Source organism: Arvicola amphibius, chromosome 15, assembly GCF_903992535.2.
Source record: "Arvicola amphibius chromosome 15, mArvAmp1.2, whole genome shotgun sequence".
Taxonomy (NCBI): Eukaryota; Metazoa; Chordata; class Mammalia; order Rodentia; family Cricetidae; genus Arvicola; species Arvicola amphibius.
In genome coordinates, this window is record NC_052061.1 from 17,697,768 (window position 1) to 17,718,307 (window position 20,540).

The 20,540-nt window shown below is 46.9% G+C and overlaps 1 protein-coding gene across 1 annotated transcript in view; it reads left to right on the forward strand.

Moving 5' to 3' along the window:
* Window positions 1-20,540, forward strand: part of Znf827 (zinc finger protein 827) — a 169,785-nt gene that overhangs the window by 40,687 nt on the left and 108,558 nt on the right. Inside the window, exons 3-4 of the mRNA XM_038313142.1 lie at window positions 2,579-2,751; window positions 8,396-8,876. Coding sequence (XP_038169070.1) covers window positions 2,579-2,751; window positions 8,396-8,876 — 654 coding nt within the window. The remainder of the gene's footprint in view (window positions 1-2,578; window positions 2,752-8,395; window positions 8,877-20,540) is intronic.

Consider the following 20,540-nt stretch of genomic DNA (forward strand, 5'->3'; position numbering starts at 1 on the left):
TCATGGGAAGCACTCCCGTAAGATAGGGAGCTGTCGCGGTCTGTTTGTGCGTGTCCTGCATATTACTCCAATGTTCTTCTGACCCAGAGTAGACGTCGTTATCATTTTCTCTTTTCGCTGTATGACAACAGTCTCACCTAGAGGCCTGGTCCAGGTCTTTCTCAACAATCTGTTCAATGTACAGGCTTTGGGGACCAAGATACCAGTATGGAGGAAACAATGGCATAGAGAGAAGGTGATTCAAAATTGGGGACGGGATGAGATCAGTCCAGATAGTAATCACAGACAGAGGGAAGCTTTGGGCTTTCATGAGTGACACATATATGCCTGTCCGAGGTGTTTTTCTCAGGGTAGGGACAGCACCCAGCATCCACACCAATCAGCAGCAGAAGCTGACTTTCCAGAGCCGAGTCAGATGCCATTGCTAGTTGCTTGGTTAACCAACCAGTGTCACTTTTACTTGTATTAGCAAAGCTGCATTTTTTTTTTAAGATCTCCTAGCCTTATTTCAGAGCCTTTCTGAAAGCCATCCCTTTTAAGTGGCTCTCGGCATGTAGAAACAGAGTTGACTCAATGAATAAATAATGAGATTATCGTAAAGCATGCACTTGGGGATGTTTCCTTTAAAAATCACAGAAGTGATGTTTGCATTTAGATTCAAATAGTGCAGAGAGATGGGACGGGACACAGGCGCCCCCACATGCACCCCGACTCCTTTCCCCTGGCCGCTGTTCTACTGTTGTTGCTGTTTAGAGGTGTCTGGGTGGTGAGTCAACAACTTTCTCACGCGGTAAAAAGATAGCTGTTTGTTGTCGTCGTCGTCAGCTTCCTGTGATCATGCTTTTCTTCTAGTTTCCCCATTTTCCATTTTGCTCTAGTATTTCAAAGCAGATGAAACATTGTATCTGTTTGCTTGTAAATACTCGCAGAGTAGCTACAGCAGTGAGAAACCAACACCTCTCCACCGTCCCATCCAACAGAAGCGACCATTGCTGCAGAGCGCTAGCGAGTGCCACCTCTCCGATTCCCTTTCTGATCTCAGAAACGGTTCTTACCGGAGTCTAGTTTACACAGGATCCAAAGAAGTGTCACGCCTTGCGTTTGTTTTTGTACATCCCTTTTTGTTTGCTTTTTAACCGTAATCCCTTCCCATTTGTGTGTGTATGTTCATGAAAAGCTGTGGGAGCATACCAAGGCCAGAGGGCTCTGCTGCATGTCTTCTGATATGCCATCTATGAATTATTGTCATCAAATGTAACCAAGCCTCAAACAAGCAGTTTGTCAGAAATAGAAGTAATAATAATAATTTTAAAAAGCCAAACATGCTATGGGGATACAATCAGCCATAGAGCATGGGGGATTCCTTAGGACAAGTGACCCAGTTATTTTTTTTTTTCCAGCATAAATGTCAGTGAAGTCAGGGGCTTCACTCTGTAAAATGCTTGCCTCTTAAGCATGAGGACCCAAGTTATGTGAAAGCCAGGCTTGGCAGTGCACACCTATTATCCCATTGCTGGGAGAGCAGAGACAGGAGGATCCCTGGAGCTCACTGACTAGTCCGTCAGGACAGCGAGTTTCAAAGAAGTAAAAAGTACAAAGAAATTGGGGGTGTATCTCAATGAGAAAGGAGGCCTAGTTTCAACCCCAGGGACTCTCTCTCTCTCTCTCTCTCTCTCTCTCTCTCTCTCTCTCTCTCTCTCTCTCAACTGCATCAGTTTTTACTCCCCACAACCTTCAATTGTAGACGTTAGGTGATGGATCAGAAATTCAGTAGTAGTGTCTCCACAGAGACACTTCCTTGTGGGGATGGTGCAGGAGACAGAGCCGAGCTGCACTTCCAGAAAGCAGTTGGTTTGTTTGCTTCCCTGACAGTTGAAAGTGTTTGTCCTGGCTTGGTGTGTCCCCGTCTACAGAAGGGAGCCAGGACCCATGCACATCAGAGAATGTCAGTACACATTGTTGGAGGCAGGCAGAGGGACAGGCATAAGAGGATAAAAAAAAGAAAAAAAAAAACCCTGACCTGAGGACCCCCTGACAGCTAAATTGGCAACCGCCTCTGTCTGCATGAGCCACAGCTAAACAAGTCAGCAGTGGGGAGCTGAGATTTGTCTCCACTGGAGGCCAGCGTGTGAGGTTTCTGCCAGTTGTTTGGTTTGCTGTGTGAACGTGTATTATTCTCTGTCCCATACGCTTGCTCTATTTCTCACTCATTTCCAAGAGGGAATTCAGATCTAGACTCAGACTTCTCTGGCTCTGGGTGTGTTGGGGGCCAGAGCCAGCTTCTCTGCAGATGTCCTGTCCGTATATCGCAGCCTTTCGGAGTAAGGATGTCACAGGCAAGATGAACAGCGGTGACCAGATGGAATCCTATGGAAGTGATGAGCTGAATATGGGTTTCTCCCTAAAGAAAAGTGGCCTTAAAACTTTCCCCATGCTTCTAATCATAGAATCACCAAACGGGGTAATGCCAGAGTCATTTTTAGTGCTTTTTAATATAGTGGTACATGCCCGTTACTGTCAGATGCAATGTGCCTTTTTTGTTTTCCTTAATTTCGCTTTCTTTCCTCCCTCTTCCAAGTCCCAGAAGAAGAGAGCGGGAAGCCTTTCCAGTGTCCAATATGTGGCTTGGTTATAAAAAGGAAGAGTTACTGGAAGCGGCATATGGTGATACACACAGGTTTAAAAAGCCACCAGTGTCCGCTCTGTCCATTCCGCTGTGCTCGCAAGGACAATCTCAAATCCCACATGAAGGTAAGGCATTTGTGGATGGGGATGGCGGGCCACTTTCTGTGGTGGGGCAGGTCCAACGCTAGCACTGGGTTGTGAGGAGAATGGAGAGATGTAACACAAATAATGAAAACTCAGAGACAGAAACTGGGGTTCAACCTGAAGGGCAGAAAAGAGAACAGCCAGCCGCTGGCTCTTACCTTGATCTCAGTCCGAAAATGGGGAGCCTGCCTCCAGGAAACCTCAGAATGAGAATGTGTCTGAGACTGTCTCCTCCCATTTTATAATCCTCTCTAGTTCTGGGATTAATGGCCTGCACCCCTACCGTCTGGTTTCTGTGGCAAGCTAGTGTGGCTACTGGGACTAAAGGTGTGTGTCGTTGCTGCCTGGTCTGTAAGGCTGGCCAGTGTGGCTGTTTTACTTTTCTGATCTTCAGGCAAGCTTTATTTATTAAAATACAAATGAAGTGCCACCACAGAGAGGTTCTTCCTCAAGGAGGACCCTTGGTCTTAGGATCAGGTTCTTGAGACCATCAGTGTTTGAACAAGCATATCTTGGGGTGACACCGAACTTCCAAGGACATTTTTTCCTTTTTTTTTTTTTTGGTTTGTTTTTGTTTTTTTTTTTCAAGACAAGGTTTTTATGTGTAGCCCTGTCTGTCCTGGAACTCACTCTGTAGATCAGGCTGGCCTCGAACTCAGAGATCTGCCTGTCTCTGCCTCCCAAATGCTGGGATTAAAGACGTGCGCCCCTACGGCCCGGCTTTCATCATTTTCAGTGTCCTGTTAGAAACAGTTGTGAGGTCTGGGGAGGGCGCAGCAGTTGATCACTTGACAGGTTAGCATGAGACCAAGTTCCAGTCCTCAGAAACCACTGGAAGTGGTGGGTAGAGGGTAGCTTATTCCTTGCAATTCTACCCACAAAAGACGAAGACCGAATTTTCCAGAGCAAGCTGGCTAGATAAGACCAGCCATATCAGTTCTCTGGTTTGATTGATGAACCTTGCTTCAGTGAATAAGGTAGATGGTGATCAAGGATCCTGACCTCAGTCTAGGGCTTCCACATGCAAGTGTACACACATGCATATGTGTGTATAAACATGCGCATGTGCACCCATACACATGCAAACACACACATGAACATCACATACATGAAACACAGAAAACAACAGAACTCATTGGGAAGCTCATACCTGCCATATTCTTGTAGAGAACTGGCTAGAATCCATGCTCAGAAATGAGGGGAAGTTGGCAATATAGAAATAGCTCTTTTATACCGAGGTTTTCTTACCGCTTCGGGGATGGGGAGGGCACTCATGAGGTCACAAGAGCTTGAAGCCTTTAACTTGACAAAGACCTGAATTGAAATCCTCCCAGCACTGTGCTAGCCAAATAGGTGTGGGCAAGTCACCCCCAGGCTCTCAGTTTTCCCTTCTATAAAATGGGAGGAGCAGATACAGCGGCTGTTCTTAGTTCAAGGAGACAGCTGTAGCAAAGTCCCTGGCCTAAGGTGTTTGGAATCATCACCTGGCATCTTACTACTGTACGGATAACTCCCAGTGTGACTGAGACATGCTGTCATGTGTAAGGTGTCTCTTCTCTGGGTAAGTCTAATGGGTGTTTTTGCTCATGTCTAAGCCTTGCATTTGAATCTTTCTGCATGCATCAACCATTGCTCAGAACTGAAGTCTGGGAAGAGCAGGCACACAAAATTTCTATTCGCTGTGGCAAATAGCTTAGCAGATTTTTTAAAAAGTAAATCCATGATGTAATTTGTTTTCTATCATTTGCCTTTTTCTCCTGGGGACAGCAGCTAGCCCTGTATCTTCAGAATCCATTGAAGTAGTTCTGGTTGACTGAATTTTACGGAGGCTACTTAGTTATTATCACAGCCCTCCTCTTCCTCGCTCTCCTCCTTCCTAGGTAAAGCCTCACACTTTAAACCTGTAGCATCGAGACTTCAAAAGGAAGCCCTTTTAAACCCAGGACCTGCATTAGTGACTGGATCCTAAGCTGTGTTTAGAAATCAGGTCTGGTGAATTTCAAGCTTCAGCGAGCAGAAAACTTGCATCTACCCTGACACCTTGTAAACTTGGTTTCAGCTCAGGGTCACTTAAAACAACCTATTTATAAACCCGTGGAAAAAGGCTGGGTTTCAATAGCAGGCACCGCTGACCCCGATGCCACAGGGAGATGAGCTGAGCCTGGATGACAGAGGCAGACAGTCATGGCAGTGCCGCAGATGAGAGCTGCCCGGGCTCGGCGGGTCGTGGGGTCCTGAGTGCTTTCAGAACAAATCAATAACCACTGCAATAAAGCGGTCGTGTGAAATCGCTACTTTATACAAACTCATGGTGTCCTAACCTGTTGAGCTACGACTCCCTTTGATAGGAACTGTGAGAAGCGTTTATGCAAGTTTAATTTTATCAGGCATATTTCTTCTCCCTTCTCTCCTCCTCCTGTTGCCTTAAAACATTTTTTTTAATATAATATAATTTAACTTTGCAAAATTTGGTGAGTATTTTCCCCATAGGAATGTTGTGGTGTGGTCTTATGCACACACATATTCTGGTGTTTTGTTTTTTTTTTTTTTTTTTTTTTTTAAACCGGGGCTGCAGACATGGGGAATTTTTCTAAAATGAATTTTATCTGAGAAGTAGGGAAGTCTAGCCAAAGGTTAAGATCTGACTTTAGCTTAGTGAGAGTCCATGACTTAAGACTTGTAACCATTTAGTAGTATGGTTGAGACCCCCTAAATCTCTGTTGCCACGGACAGAGAGAACAGACAGGGTCTTTCCCACTGGATAGGAGTTAAATGAGATTGTTCATGTAGAGCCTTGATAGAGAGCCCGGTGTGGAGGGCAACTGTCAGTAAATATAGCCAACGTGGTTAGAGTTACCCAAAAGCCGTCTGAAAATACATTAACGTTTACAGTTAGGGAAAATGAAATTACTCCAAAATAAGTTTTACGGCTTTCTTCTTTTTATGATCTCTCTTTAGTACTGAGAATTTACAAAAACTGATACAAAGAATATGAAATTGGCCATTTATCTCATCCCGCAGAAGTAGCCATTATCTTCAGGATATATAATCTCCTATATTGATTATATTGGTTTATGTCAGAAAAACAGAGACTCCACTTTATTTGTTCCACAAACTCAGTACTTATTGTGTTCCTACACAGGCCTAGGAACTATACACATATATAAAATTGCAAGCCTGCGTTTTTTTCCCCCTACAATTTATTGTGCAAATGTCTTTATGACCAGCTGCACGAGGAATTTGAAAATGCCTCCAGCTTCCTCAGGGTGTCTTAGATCTCATGAGGTCTGCTGCAGCTTTGCCCGATGAGCGAGCGTGCAGGAGTCGTGTTGAGGGTCACGAGCTAAGACTGCATGGAAAAGGCAAAGAGCAGTAAAGACGGGGAGCAGCAGTGAAGTAACGGGAGGGACCTGGACCAGCGGTCACCCTCGAGGTCTGCCCTTCCGAGTCCGAGGTCACCTGCCGAGCCTGGTCCTCTAAGAGCCTGGGTATAGATACTCTCCGGAATTTCTCCAAAGTCTTGAAATCCTTTAACCCAAGTGTCCTACATCTATTTACCCAGGAGGTGGCCTTGATATCACCTCACCTGGTCCAGTGAGAATATTGTGCTATGGGCCAGAGGTCCAAGAGGGACTTCAGAGCACGCGTTCGGTTAAAGGGAATCAGAATGATAACAGAAAAGCCCTCTTCGGTCAGAAGAAGAGGGTTTGCTGCCACCGGTGGTAGAGACAATGCTTCCCTCAAAGGCCACATGTAAACCAAATTTTAGGTGGGAAGGAGTGTCTCAAATAAATTATCAAGTGCCAACAGGAAGCCAATCCTGTTTTCCCTCTCATTTCACACGGATTTCCCTAAAGCTAAGTACGCCAAGGCCTTGTTGAGGTGGAAAAGGAACCTCAAGAAATCTTCCCTACAACGCCTCTTCTCAGCATTCCCCTCTTCCCTTGATTTCGGAACCCGGGCTCTCATCTGCGCCGTTTCTTCTTCCATGGCTTTTGGAGCGTCTGTTCTTGGATTAGCTCCTCTCTGGGGCCAGTAGATGTGAGCACACTTCTGAAATGGAATCTGCCCAGTGGTGCCAGGCTCAGGGACGTGGAAGCTTCCTGCCTGGTGACCTTTACCACCTGGCTCTGGGCATGCCTGTGTTGTTACCTGCAGGAGCCCTTGAGACTGTGACCTGAGACCTCCTAGGGGCCTCTTCCTAAGTGACCTGGGCTGAGGAGCTGATTGGGGAGTTTCTGGATCCTGAGAATGGGACTGGAAGGCTCAGTGCCCATGAAGAAGGGGAACGGGCCCTACTGCAGGAAGGATAAGTGGGTTCCTCACCTCTGCCCTCTGCTGGGGCACGGGAGACGCCTTTCAATGGGCAGGACTCTGTCACAATTGCATTTAAGCTTTTATGGTTGTTTCTGTTGAGAAACATAGGATTCAGGGGCCCAGAATATCTTTTGTTGTTTTTTGCAGAAAGCCACAGTGGGGTGCTGTGGCAGCGGGATCTCACGATTAACTTTTAATTTCTTTGCTTTTGTTGGTCACTTAACATTATTTAAAGTGTGTTTTGGCTGGTGAAGAATGCTTTTGGATTTCATTCAGAAGGCATAAACAGCTGTAGTAAAACTTGCTCTCTTGGAAACGAGACCCAAGCAGAGTGGCCAGGTGATGCAGACATTGAACAAATGAGCCTTTAGCTTCGCTGAGACCCAGGTTCAAATCCCACTCAGGTCACCCCTGACCTATGGAGCGTCAGTCTTGTTTTGAGTGCCAATTGCTTATGTTCTCATCTGGACTCCCCCAAATCGTTTGGCAGCGCCTCCTCGCGGGAGGGCTGGTCCTGAAATAGCAGGTTGTAGCAGGTCAGTGCTGAAGCATGTTGGCGGGATGAATGGGGAAGTCACAAGTTTATGAACACCTGCCAGCTCGAAGCCTGGCTCGGGCCAACGCAACGATTTCCTCACTTTTTCAGGCGCTAAATTTGGTGGTGACAGGAAGACAGAAAAGTTACTCTCCGTTTTTACAGGTCCTGGGTGTAGGCAGGTTTGGATCTGCGCATGCAAGACCTGTCCCAGGTCTGCCCTGCAGACATCCTTCCAGACCCTGTGGTGACATTTGAGCTGGGCGTCCTCCTACCCAGAGGGGTTTTCCTCTGTTTTCCTTTCTTCATATGGAACTGGGTTCTACATACTTCTTGGGGGCTGGGGGAGTTCCATGTCCCCTTCTGTGAAGCCAAAATACCCTGGAGACATATTTTTTTCTCCATTGTGTTGGCAAAGCAGCAGTCTCTGGATTGGTGTCCCAAGAATTTCGTGAAAGGTTGTGTCTTTTTGATCCCTGACTTCTGCTTATGTCAGTTTGCAAGGTATATCAAGTGCGATCATGTGACTAGCTTATTAGAAAGCTACCCAAGCCTGCATCGAGACTGTCAGAATGGAGTCCTAACCTCCACAGGCCCACTGTATGTTTCAGGAGTGACTTTACTTTATCCAGTGCACCGTCATGAACAGCCTCTCTGGTGCATCTCTTCCCTGGCCTGCCGGGGTGCAGGACTCACTGGTGAGCACAAGGCAACAGACGGGCATTTTTCCATAAGATCCTGGCAACCAGTTCAACTCTCCTTCTTCTCCGGCAGGTTCATCAGCACCAGGACCGGGGAGAGACCTTTCAGTGCCAGCTGTGCCCTTTTACCTCCTCACGCCACTTCAGCCTGAAACTGCACATGCGTTGCCATCAGCACTTCCTGAGGACAGAGGCCAAGGTGAAGGAGGAGATCCCAGACCCAGATGTCAAGGGATCTCCCCACCTCAGTGACAGTGGCTGCCTGGGGCAGCAGAGGGAAGGAGGAGGGACAGAGCTAGTGGGGACCGTGATGACGTCTAATACTCCAGAGAGGACTGGCCAGGGTGGGGCTGGCATGGCACCTTTGCTGGTGAAGGAGGAACCCAAGGAAGATAACGGCCTGCCCGCCTCCTTTACCCTGAATGCTGCCGACAGGCCCGCCAACCACACAAAGCTGAAAGACCCCTCCGAGTTTGTGTCCAACAGTGCAGCAGCATTGTTCAGCCAGGACATCTCGGTTAAGATGGCCTCCGATTTTCTCATGAAGCTGTCAGGTACTTGCCCTAGGGTTGTTCTCTCTTTGCTCCTCTGTACGATAAGACTACAAGACTACAGGGCTAGACCATTTCAAGGTTCCTTGAGCTCGAATACTTCATACACTGATATATTTTCTTTTTCCTTTCCTCTTTCCCTTTATCCCACCCCTTCCTTTTTTATATTTTGTTTTGATGATTCTTTGAAAACAGGCTTACTTCTGGAAACAATAGGGATTGCCCCTACTCCTGCCCGGATTTGAGCTCTTACATAGGGGCACTTGGTGGGGGGTAATCTATGTGTGTGTCCTTTGCTTCCTGCAACCTTGGGTCTTTCCTTGGCTTGCTTGCTTTGTGCCGCTGTCTCTGAAGTGTGCGTCTCCCTTTTTGATACTCAGGGTCTGTACTGTTTTAATCGCAAAGCGTTGAGAAGCACATATACAAAAGTTTACCATGAGGAATTACAGACTTTTCTTAGACAAGGGTTAAAGGTTACCATGAGTTTCTCGGGATCTTTGTATTAGGGTAAAACATCCCTAGGATATCCTGGTCAGACATGTTTGTGCTGTGCATTTTAGTGGCATTCACATTTACCTTGTTGTGTAATCTCTGGAAATATGTCACGCTCTCAAACTGTATCATTAAAGGACAGAGTTCCTGCCAACCCGCTGCTCAGCCTCCACTAAACCACTATTTTACCTTCTGCCTTTATGAATTTGACTGGTGTAAGTTCCCCCAGCTAAGAAAAAATTTCAAACATCCTTCCCAGCTGCCCTCCTGCCCTTTGGACAGAGGCTGATGTATAGGTTATAAAAATGAGTCTTGCTAGTAGACATTGTTTGTCGTCGCCAGCACATTGTGTGTGTTTTCTCCTCAGCGACTTTGATGAGCTAGCGATGCTGCTCTCGGGTGGAGCATTGCTGGATGTTTGTCTTACCCTCCTGGAGCAACAGCACACGTAGGCCTATGCTGGTTTTGAAAATGCGATTTTAAATTTTAAAGGCATTGTAGAGGGTGGAGAAAGGTCGGTTGAGAATGGGTTCTGTCTGTCAGTGAAGGTGGCAGTCCCCAGGATGATTTCCAAATGCCATTTCAGCTCTCTGGAGATTGACAATACCCTTTAAATGGAGAATAATTGGTCACCGCCTTCCTTTAAATGGACCATGCGTCGTATTTCACTAAATGTCATTGCCAGGTGAATGAGAGGCACAGCTTCACTCTGAAGTCCCTTTGCTCCGTGACACTTCAGTCGGGTCTTTTGGAATGTACTTCCTCACCCTGATCTTTGCCCCTCAGCCAGGGGAGACATGGGTAGGGGCGACAGAAGAGGGAAGCGATGAAAAATGAGGCATCCAGGAAATGATCCAAGATGGGAGGGAGCAGGGGAGGCTGAAGGATACGCTGTGAGACTGCGAAGAAGATCCACCGCCTGGACCGGTCTCAGGCATCTGTTTCATCTGGCCCAGGGTCCCGGTCCTTGCCTTCTTGTCTCTCCTTTTTCATCTCAGCCTCAGGGAAAGCAGGATGCTACCTACTCAGAGTTTTATATTTTAAAACTTCACCAAAATATGAGGGAAACGGGCGTTTCCCTTGGGCCTTCCGGATCCTTTAGGATGCCACCTGTAGGGACCCAGGCATGGTGATGATTGCCTACAATCCCACAACTTGGAAGAAGGCCAGACTAGGTTGCATGAGACCCTGTCTCCCCAAACCGTGACAGCAATGAACAAACCAGGATGTTACCCGTGGGTTGCCACTTTTCTGGGCTCTTACGGTGCAATCCCAGGAGAAGGAAGCCACATTCATTTAGCATAGCTCAGCATGGTAGATGTTTCCTTACTTAACAGACAAGAACGAACTGAGCAGGGGGTGCATAGCATGTAGAAAGGTGGGATCCCTTTTGTCAGGACCCAGATCCTTACCAGGCTACCTGGCAGGCTTGATCTTGGGCTAGGACACTGATGTCTGATACAGGGGCTCCTGCTGGGTTTCTCCGAGAGGTAGCCCTTCCCGTCCCACCAGACACTGGGCTGTGATTATTAGCTCCAGCGCGTCTCAGTGAGCATGAGAAAAGGCTTCAGCTGCTTACAGCCAGAGCTTGGAACAGCAGAGGGAGAGGGAGAAGCAGTTTGTAGCTTGGGGTGAAGCATCGTGTGCCAAAGCCGCGTATATATAGTGGTCTGTTGTTTTCAGTTGCTGATGGGGGGTTGCTTACAGTTTGGCCATGGGAGAATTTCCCGACTGATCAATTGGCATAAGAAAACAGATAGCAAAGGCACACTGTTTATGCAAAAGGCCCATGCAGCTATTTTATGGTGGCTTAGTAGAGGTCCTGAAACCTGACTTGTATGCACTGTTACCTAGCAACCTGTTATAAAGTCACCAGGGAGCGAGATGCATCGGTAATTTTTTTGTGTGTGCATATTTGGATGTAAATGTAAACTTGGTGACTGTGGCAGTGCTGCCCATGGGAGGAGAAGTTATGTTAAAAGGAAAGGAATGTGTTTTTCTGCAGATTCCCCCACCACACACACTGACTGTGTGGTTGGTCTGGCCTGCTGCTGACTGCTGGGCTTGCTGTGTGCTCTACCTGGCTCTCTTAGTGGCTGCCATTCAGGGACAAAGTCCCAGGGAGCTGTGGCTGAGTTTCTAGCTCTCCTTGCCCTCAAATGGTGTGGCCTAGTGGTCAGCTCCAGGCCCTGTCCGTGGCTCTCATAATGGCACCTTTGTTCCTGCACGGTTCCCCCTGGGGCTCTGTCCTTGCACCTGCTGGTACGATCGGGCGCAGCTGTTCCCGGGCACCCATTCTGGGAGTCTCTGTGTCCGTTCATGGTCTACAAGAAAACGGAGCACAGTTCAAGCGTGCAGACACTTACTTGTTTCCAAAGGAGAGAAAGAAAACCCCTAATGCTTTTTGCTCCTTTGATTAAAATCAAGCAGAAAACTGACTGAATGGAGCCCACTGGGGTTCACAGTCACTGGGTAGGATGCGTTGAAGTTTTAAATACACGCTAACCCAGTGGTTCTCAACCTGTGGGTCATGACCCCTCCAAGGGTCACATAACAGATATCCTGTATATCAGATATTTATGTTATGATTCATAACAGTAACAAAATTTCAGTTATGAAGTAGCAACGAAACAATTATATGGTTGGGGGTCACCATAACACGAGGACCTGACTTAAAGGGTTAGGAGGGTTGAGGACCATGGGCAATCCTCCCTCAATTTGGAGGTTCGCTGGTTTTAGGCTTGTGAAATAAAATCCCTTCTCTGGACCTGCAGCTGTTTTCCCCAGTGAAGCCTGACAGCATCCCTCAGTCCTTGAGGTCAGGGTTGCTCCCTAGATCCAGCTCACCATCAAGGTTGATTCAGCCCAACTGCTGGCTTTCTGCATTGTTGAGGGAAAAAATAATTTTGTAGACTTTTCTCGGGGGTTTGGGCCTGGGAGGCAGGCCTTTAGGGCGGTAGGTAGTTTTGCTGTTTACACAGCTCTTTCCTGGAAGCCAGAAGACGTATGCAAATCATTGGATAACAGGGTGACCTACCCCTGGTCACATGACTGGGAGTGTTCCTCAGAGAGGTGCTTACCCAGGAAGCTACCGCTCCTGTTGACCCTGGGCCTGTCTCCTGTGGCCAGCAGCAGTCTGTAAGCTCCACGGCTAGCTAGCCCTACCTAGGAAGTTTCTGTAAAATACCAGAGCCCAAAAATGATGTTTTAATTAATTGGTCTGGGGTAGGCCCAGACATTGGTATTTTCTTTGCATTCCTCTGGCGATTCTAACAAGCAACCGGGACAAAGGTCAGCTGATAGGTGATAGACAGTGGGCACCGTGGGCTGGAGACCCAGCACAGTCTGGAGATGGCTTGCCTCGCATGCATGCATTAAGTCCCAGGTTGGATCTCCAGAACCACATAAACCGGAGCTAGTGATGCAGGCCTGTCATATTCTAACACTAGGGAGGTGGAGGCCAGAGGCTCAGGTTACTCCACAGCTGTGTAGAGAATTAGAAGCCAACCTGGACTACAAGAGGACTATTTCAGACGAGCCAAACAATCCCCCAAACAAGCAAACAGACAACCCTGACTTGGTACTCGGTACAGTGTTTTTCAGTATAGATCAGAATCTCTGAGTATAGCTCAACTTTCATTTTATCTGAGCCCATGAAAAGCCATGCTGCTGTAAAGTGAGTCTGAGATGCCACCTCATTATACACCAAGGCTGATAAGAAGGGGAGGCCTGCATGAGTTGTGTTCATGAACCCTGTGGTTTTCTTCCAGAGGGCTCATGGCAAGAGCGTTGTCCAGTCTGAGAATCCCCAGAGTAGACTGGGAGCTTCCAAATTCTGGGGATTTCAGTAAAGTGTTTATCCGAGCAAGCCTGAGGACATGGGTTTAATTCCCCAGCACCCATGTAGGAAGCTGGTTGAATGTCACAAATCTGCAATTCCCCTAAGGAGGGATAGAGACAGGTAGATGGCGAGGTTCACTGGCCGGCCTGTCCTAAGTGTCAAGTCCTAAGTACAATGAGAGCCCTTGTCCTCAGACAACAATATGGATGACTCCTAAAGGTTAACCTCTGACCTGTGCATGTACCTCTGCACCCCACACCAACACATGTGCACAGGAACATGTGTCCACACAAAAGCTGAGCGCATCCTCATCAGAGGACCAAATTACAAACTCCTGCAATCGTCTTACACCATCTTTTTTCTTCAAGATGCCATTTTTCAAGATAGAAATTTAATTCTAACTCCCCAGATTATAACCAAGCAGCTAGTTGACAGAAACTTGGCACCTCACTCGTTGGCAAGGGATATCTTTTTGTCCCTGGCTTTCCAAAATAAAAGATATAAGTCATTTCAACTATTTTTAATGTAGAAACTGACAAAAAAAAGTTTTGTGCTGTCTCCCGCATCCTATTAGCTCTATAAAGTCGACACCAGAATACTTTTAGGTTGGAAAGATGGGCCTTGTGAAACACCGACTCAGCCTCACAGGCAGCTGTGGGTGAACAGGCGCTTGCTCAAGAGTTTCTGGCTTAAGGGCCTCGGCCGTAAAACAGTGTGAGTTTTCAAGAAGAAATGACAGATGCCCACAGACGTTCCTGTGCCATCCTTGTTGTTTCCCAGAGGCCTTTGTTCTGAAACCTCTATCTATTGCTTACTATTTTGATGCATTTGGGAGTAACAATTAGGCTTATGTATAAATGTTAGCACTCTTGCTGGAGATAACCAGCGAACCAAGCCACCCCCATCGCCTGGCGGCTCTGATGGCCCTCTCAGCCGCATCTTAACAAGTGGGCCTTCTTCCATGTAAATGCCAGTCTTGTGCCATTCACGCCCTGAGACGTCGGTGCTGGTAGCCAGGGACTCACACATCACCATGGGGGCATGGTTCCCTGACTGGACTGTTTGATAGTCGCTTTTCAGATTTGGTTTAGCCATTCTGTTCAGTCCTGCCTAGGCACTCTCAGGCCACGTGACTAAATTCCTCATGTGAGCAGCTGCAGGAGGGTAGTGTATGAGTAGACAGCCTGAATGCCCTTTTGAAACTCTGGACTTTATTGAACTTGGTGATTCCTCTGAGGGGTAGGGGGAAGGCCCAGAGAGAGAGGCTATGTTTTCCTTTTAATGACTTGCTAGTGCTGGGGGCAGACAGACTTGTACGCAAGCAGAGCCTGGAGCTGAAGTTTGTGTGGATGGAGACCGGGAGGCTTTTACTCGCTGCTGCTGTATCTGTGTCTGTGGTGCTGACTTTGCTGTGTTGAGCTTCTCGGAGTCTCATAACTGCGTGATTATTGTTATTACTCCATTTTACAGATAGGAAACTGAAAAGAAAGGCTGCAAGATCTTGTTCATATTTCCACAGCTAATTACTACACAGACGGGGGTTGAAATCCAGGCTATGTACTTCCAGTGTTCCTGGGCTAAACGTGTCCATGCCCCGGACTGCAAAGTAAAGACATCACCATCCAGGAAGTTGATTATGTTCTCTGCCCTTGGCCAGCCTCTCCAACAGAGTGCCTTTCTGTGACTCGTGTATGGCAGGCACCTTTGGAAATTGCATTAATTTTTTGTGCCGTACTGGGCATGGAACCAGGGGCCTTATGCATGCTAGGCAGCCTCCCCAGCACCAAGTCATGCTCCAGCCATGGAAGTTGCATTACTATTTTAGGCTTCTACAGATAGAGTGGTAACAAGCCAGCCTACAACCCAGACCGTCCCTTGTCAGTCCCCAAACACGTTACATCGTTACATCGTAACAGTGGACAGGTGAGTGCTGGCATTTAGACATTTCTTCCCTCCCTGTGCTTCGTATGGACAGCTAGCTCTATGGTAGTCACCAGAATACTTTTTAAAAACTTACTACATTTTCTTTATTTGTTTTGAATGTGTGGAGCTGGGGACACAGCATGAATGTGGAGGTCAGGGGACAACTTACGGGAGCCAATTGTTTCTTCCCCTCTGCCGTGGAGGCTCCAGGGATTGAGCTCAGGTTGCCAGGTCATTGGCAGGTCTTTACCCGATGAGCCATCTGGCTGGCCCCAGAATAATGTTTACCTTGGTAGACCTTTGGGAAAAGTTACCATAGACGATTGTCTCCTTAACACGGAACCCCAGCCATTCCTTTCCTTCTGTCCCATTGTTATCATTGTTACTTCTACTGCTGGTGTAAGAGCATCACTAACCAGGCGTGTTTTCTGGGAACCAGGCACTGTGCCAACAGCCTCTTGCAGCTTCTCATTTAACCCCCTGCAGCACCAGAGGGTTAACACCAGACCTGTTCTAGAGACCAGAAAGCTGAGACTGAAAGGGGTTCGGCTGTAAGAAACCCGAGCACAGATTCAGCCCTGGCTGACTACAAAGGCTTGGCTTGTGACCACTTAATTAGCTATTACCTAATTTTTATTTCTCAGTTAGGCGAACTGTCTTTTGACCTCCGTCTGCTCCACTGTTTATTTTCCTTGGCTTCAAATCATGGCATCATTTCTAATGCATGTGCTTTTAGTCACTAATCCAGTTACTCTTTCCCCCATGCACCTTCAAAATAAATCTATATAGACCCTTCTTTCTGGGTAGCCTTCATATCATCCCAGGATACCTCGCCCCTCCAGCTTCCATCCCCCTGCCCCACCCCAAGCCCTTCAGAAAGTACTGATGATTCCATTCCAGTACTTCTTCACGAGTGAGGCCTGGCTATCTAACTCTTCCTGTCTGTCTGTCTGTCTGTCTGCCTTCCTTCCTTCCTTCCTTCCTTCCTTCCTTCCTTCCTCCCTCCCTCCCTCCCTCCCTCCCTCCTCTTCTCTCTCTCTCTCTCTCTCTCTCTCTCTCTCTCTCTCTCTCTCTCTCTCTCTCTCTCTCTCTTCCTCTCCCTCTTTGAGGTACCGTCTTACATATCCAAAGATGCTCCTGAACTCTTGATCTTCTTGCCTCATCACAGGGATCACAGGCATGAGCCACTGTGCCCAGTGGTCGGAGACATCCAACCTAGAGCTTTGTGTTTGCTAGCCGGGCACTCTACCGACAGCCGGGTTACACCCTCTGGCTAGTTCTCTTTCTGTTGAGTCACTAGCTCTCCACACCAAGGAAAAATGAGGGCTCCTGCCTTCTCACCTTTGTTCTGGGGTCTGGCCACCCAGAACATGTATATGCGAAGCACAAAGTTCCAAAGATCCCCTTCCTCCTCTCAGGAGGATCTAGGCTTTCGGGGGCAGGAGTGACTGACCATTTCACAGCCCAGCACGAACCCTAGTGCTTTAGATTCTCTTGGTGATCCACAGTGACCGAGATCATTTACAAATGGAGGCAGGAGCCAGCATATCTCCGTGTTAATTTAATTTAAGGTGGCAGGTGTAGCGGTCAGGAGGTGATGTCTCTGGAGTGGGCCATCAGTCCAAAAGGCCATAGGAAGGCTGTGGTCCACCCTGTGGGGTTCCTTTCTTCCAGTCTCTATGCAGATGATGGCAGTGCCGTTAAGGCATTTCATTTCTGAACGTGTTAACAGCATGAGTTTTGAAAACAGCTTTCTTTCACGTTTTCTCGAGGCTTGAGTGATTTTCCAGGCCCAGTCCTTCCTGCTGTTGACAAGAGAGACATCCTGTCTGCTAAGACGATTACTGCAGATGGCCACCCTTGCTCATTATATGTGCGGTTTGCTTTGTTTTATTTTGGGGGGGGTCGCATGTAGCCCAGATTGGCCTCCAGTTCTCTATGTGGCTGAAGACGACCTTGACCTCCAGGTTGTCTGGTCTGTACTTCCTGAGTGCTGGGTGACAGCGAGCACCACCATGCCCAGTCTCACATGCTGGCTTTAAACGTAGTTTAGCCCATGGAGAAAAACGCTCATTATTCATCCCGTGGCTCTGCTCACTATTGTTACCCTTGACCGTTCTCTGTATCCCATTGGCTCCATGTCCATAATTGTAACTGTCACTCGGGACCTCTGAAGACTTGGTTTGGGTATGCGGATCCGGAATCCTGGCCCAGGTTTAATCCGTGCAGGGACTGATGAGAAACATGAGACCTTAAAACTTTCTCTAAACACTAGTTATAAAATGATTTAAAACTAAAGGGCAAGGTTTAAAACTTTCAAGTTAACATTTTAAGAGTTCCACATGCATATAGCGTGCATTTGAAAGAAGGATTCAGCTGTTGCTATTTAATTAAATCATGTTCTTATGTTTGCAGAAGATGATTGCTTTTTATCATCTAAAGCGTATCAAATTGTTGAAAAGTTTCAGGTCTCCAGCCTGTCCATGTGTGCCCACGTGCCCCACAGGACAGCTTGATAGATTTGAAGTTGGGGTACAGTCCCCAGAACTAAGCTCTGATTCCAATCCAGTCATTGACAACTGTGACTTTAAAAAACCTATATCATTATTTGAGCCCATGTTTCCTTGTTGTAAAAGAAGGCAGTGGAAACCTTGTTGGCTTTCACTTTGTTGCATTTTAAATGTTCAATTAATTTACTTTTTTCTGAAAAAAATTGGTAAATGTAGCCACTATGTAAAACACATAAAAGTGGTATTTAAAAAAGGAGCTATTTTACAAATTTATAGTTAGTACATTTATTTATTTATTTAAAAATCTAAGCAAATGGATTTAAACATGGTGTTAATGGAATATAGTCTTTATAGCAATATTATCGTCTGTTAAATTTCTAGTTTTATTTTACTAACTGAAGCCTTGTTACGTAGGAAGGCACATACTTTGCCCCAGCATTTGGGTGACTAAGGCAGGAGAATCCCAGTTCAAGGTCAGCCTGGGCTGTGTCTGGAGGCCTTATCTCAAAAACAAAATGAAATCAACAAAAGAGATCCTGCTTCCTGCAGGGACGTCGTGGGAAGTGGGAAGGGATGTTTAACAACTTCTCCTATTAATGTTTCGGATGCTTGTAAGGATAACTGTAGCGACAAAGTTCCTCCTTCAGAAGCTGAGCGTTTGTTTGGCACCTGCCCTTGTCCCTTATTTATTAAGTGACACACAAGGAGCATCCCAGGCTGACAACCACACCAGAGCCGCCCGTGATTCTGAATCAGCCACTTGATAACTAGTGACCCATTATTTAGGAAAAGGTTTCACTCACCTTGGATCTTAGGTTCTTCATATACAACATGGAGGCGGTATTAAGGTCCAGGGGAAACTCAGTGTTGCCTGGGCTGTGATCCATAGCTGGCAGCTCAGCCACACTTCTGCATCAGACTGGAAACCGGAGCTCCATTGTCGACTTACATCTGTCCCTTTCCTTCCTCGGGGGGACCAACAGCGCAGGACCAAAGCACGTGTGTTCTAGTCTCTTCCCACCCTCTGTCCACTCAGTCAAATGGCCCTAGGAGCCTATGCTGTCAGAAAATGACACTCACTTTTCCCTTTGCCATTGGTGCTCCTCGGCTCAGTCCCGTCCATTACTCATTTTTCCAAAGCCCACACTGCACAGCTTAGTGTTTTTCTTAAAGGAAACTGAGTGTCTTGGGGAGGAAGGAAAGAGCTGTGCATCTTCAGCGGATGCTCTGGAGCCTAGTGCCTCTGTTCTTGAGCTCCGTGGTTGGGGGCAGTCACTTTGCTGTCCTCTAGAGTTTCCTCGCCTGCAGACAGATAGTCATGGCGTGTCCTCCCATGTGCTTGAAGATGACTTAATCCCCGCAATTACTTAAATGTTTTTTGTGCTCATTATTAAACAAAAGAATGGTCTTTATTTGCATCATTTGCACACACGTACATAGATGTGTGTACCTGTGTGTGCATGTGCATGTGTGCGTGTGTGTGGTGTCTTGTGTGTGTAGGTCAGAGAACAGCTAGAACTTGTGAAAGTTGGTTCTCTCCTTCCACCGTGTGGGTCCCAAGGAGTGAGCTGAGGTCATCAGGCATGGTAACCATCACGTCTACTCACTAAACCATTTCACCTGCGCAAGAATGGTCTTTAAATACATTGTATGGAGCATCTCTTTGGAGACCAACTCTTAGAATCTCCCTGTGGATGATTTGTTTAAATACATTGTATGGAGCATCTCTTTGGAGACCAACTCTTAGAATCTCCCTGTGGATGATTTGTTTAAATACATTGTATGGAGCATCTCTTTGGAGACCAACTCTTAGAATCTCCCTGTGGATGATTTGTTTGCACCTCGTCAATGCCCACCACTGAGGATTGAAGTTTTGGAATTATTTTGCCATGCCCATTTCTTTTCTGCATTCATGGTTATCTTTAATTTGTTGTACATATGCTTAGAAGCGGATCTGATCCCTTGAAATGACAGCTCACTCCATGAAGAACATTTAGAACCAGAATGGCTCAGCTCCTAAAATGTTTGTAGCAAATAGTGAAAGAGAGACAGGACTTCTTGATTAGCGTGGCTTCCTCATGGTTTTAGGTGTGGAGCCTTGGCCGACTGTATGATACACGAATGTCAGGGCAGGTGCTGTGAAAGCCCATATGGGCTGAGTTCCATGTGCGCGTGGATCTTTCTCTGTGTGCAAAGGAATGATGTAGACGTCACAGTAAGTTACAGATCATTGCTTTTCTCCTAGTGATCCCCTCTCAAAGGAAAACATCTTTAATTTTACCTATGTGGGTCTTTGAAAAGCAGCATCACTTAAAAGATGACAAGTATTCGGCCAAATTAATTATAAAATCCAGGCTTCATGTACTAGTCTCAGTGAACTTATTTCTGAGAATCGATAGAAAGGAGCCCAGCCTGTGTACTTCTGTTTTCCTGTCTTCTCTTAGACCAAGTGCCTGGGAAACAAAACTCGAGCAGATCAGTGTTTTCAACATGCGTTCCTCTTGCGTTGCTAGTTACAGTTATACGTCCCGATACACATCGCTATGATGTTCTTGGTACAGCCAGAATGAAAACCAGGTTGGTAGCCCTGGGCAGGCTGATGTCACTGCAGCACAAAGCTGGCCTGTCGCTCTGCAGGTGTCTTTTCTCAGCCCCATGAAGTCCAGGTTTCACCCGCAATGCTGAATTTCCTCTTTTTCTTAAGTCTTCTGACTAATCTTCCTAGTAGGTGCTAGCAGGTTCCATGAGCATCCGCTCCATGCGGTCACCCTCTCTGAAGTTGGGACTTGCCTCGATATTTTTTACCTTTCCCAGTCTCATCTTAGAAGAAACAAGTTCGCAAATAAAGGGAAGAGCATGGAGGCAATTTCTATTCACTCTGAATGGTTCCTTCTGAAAGGA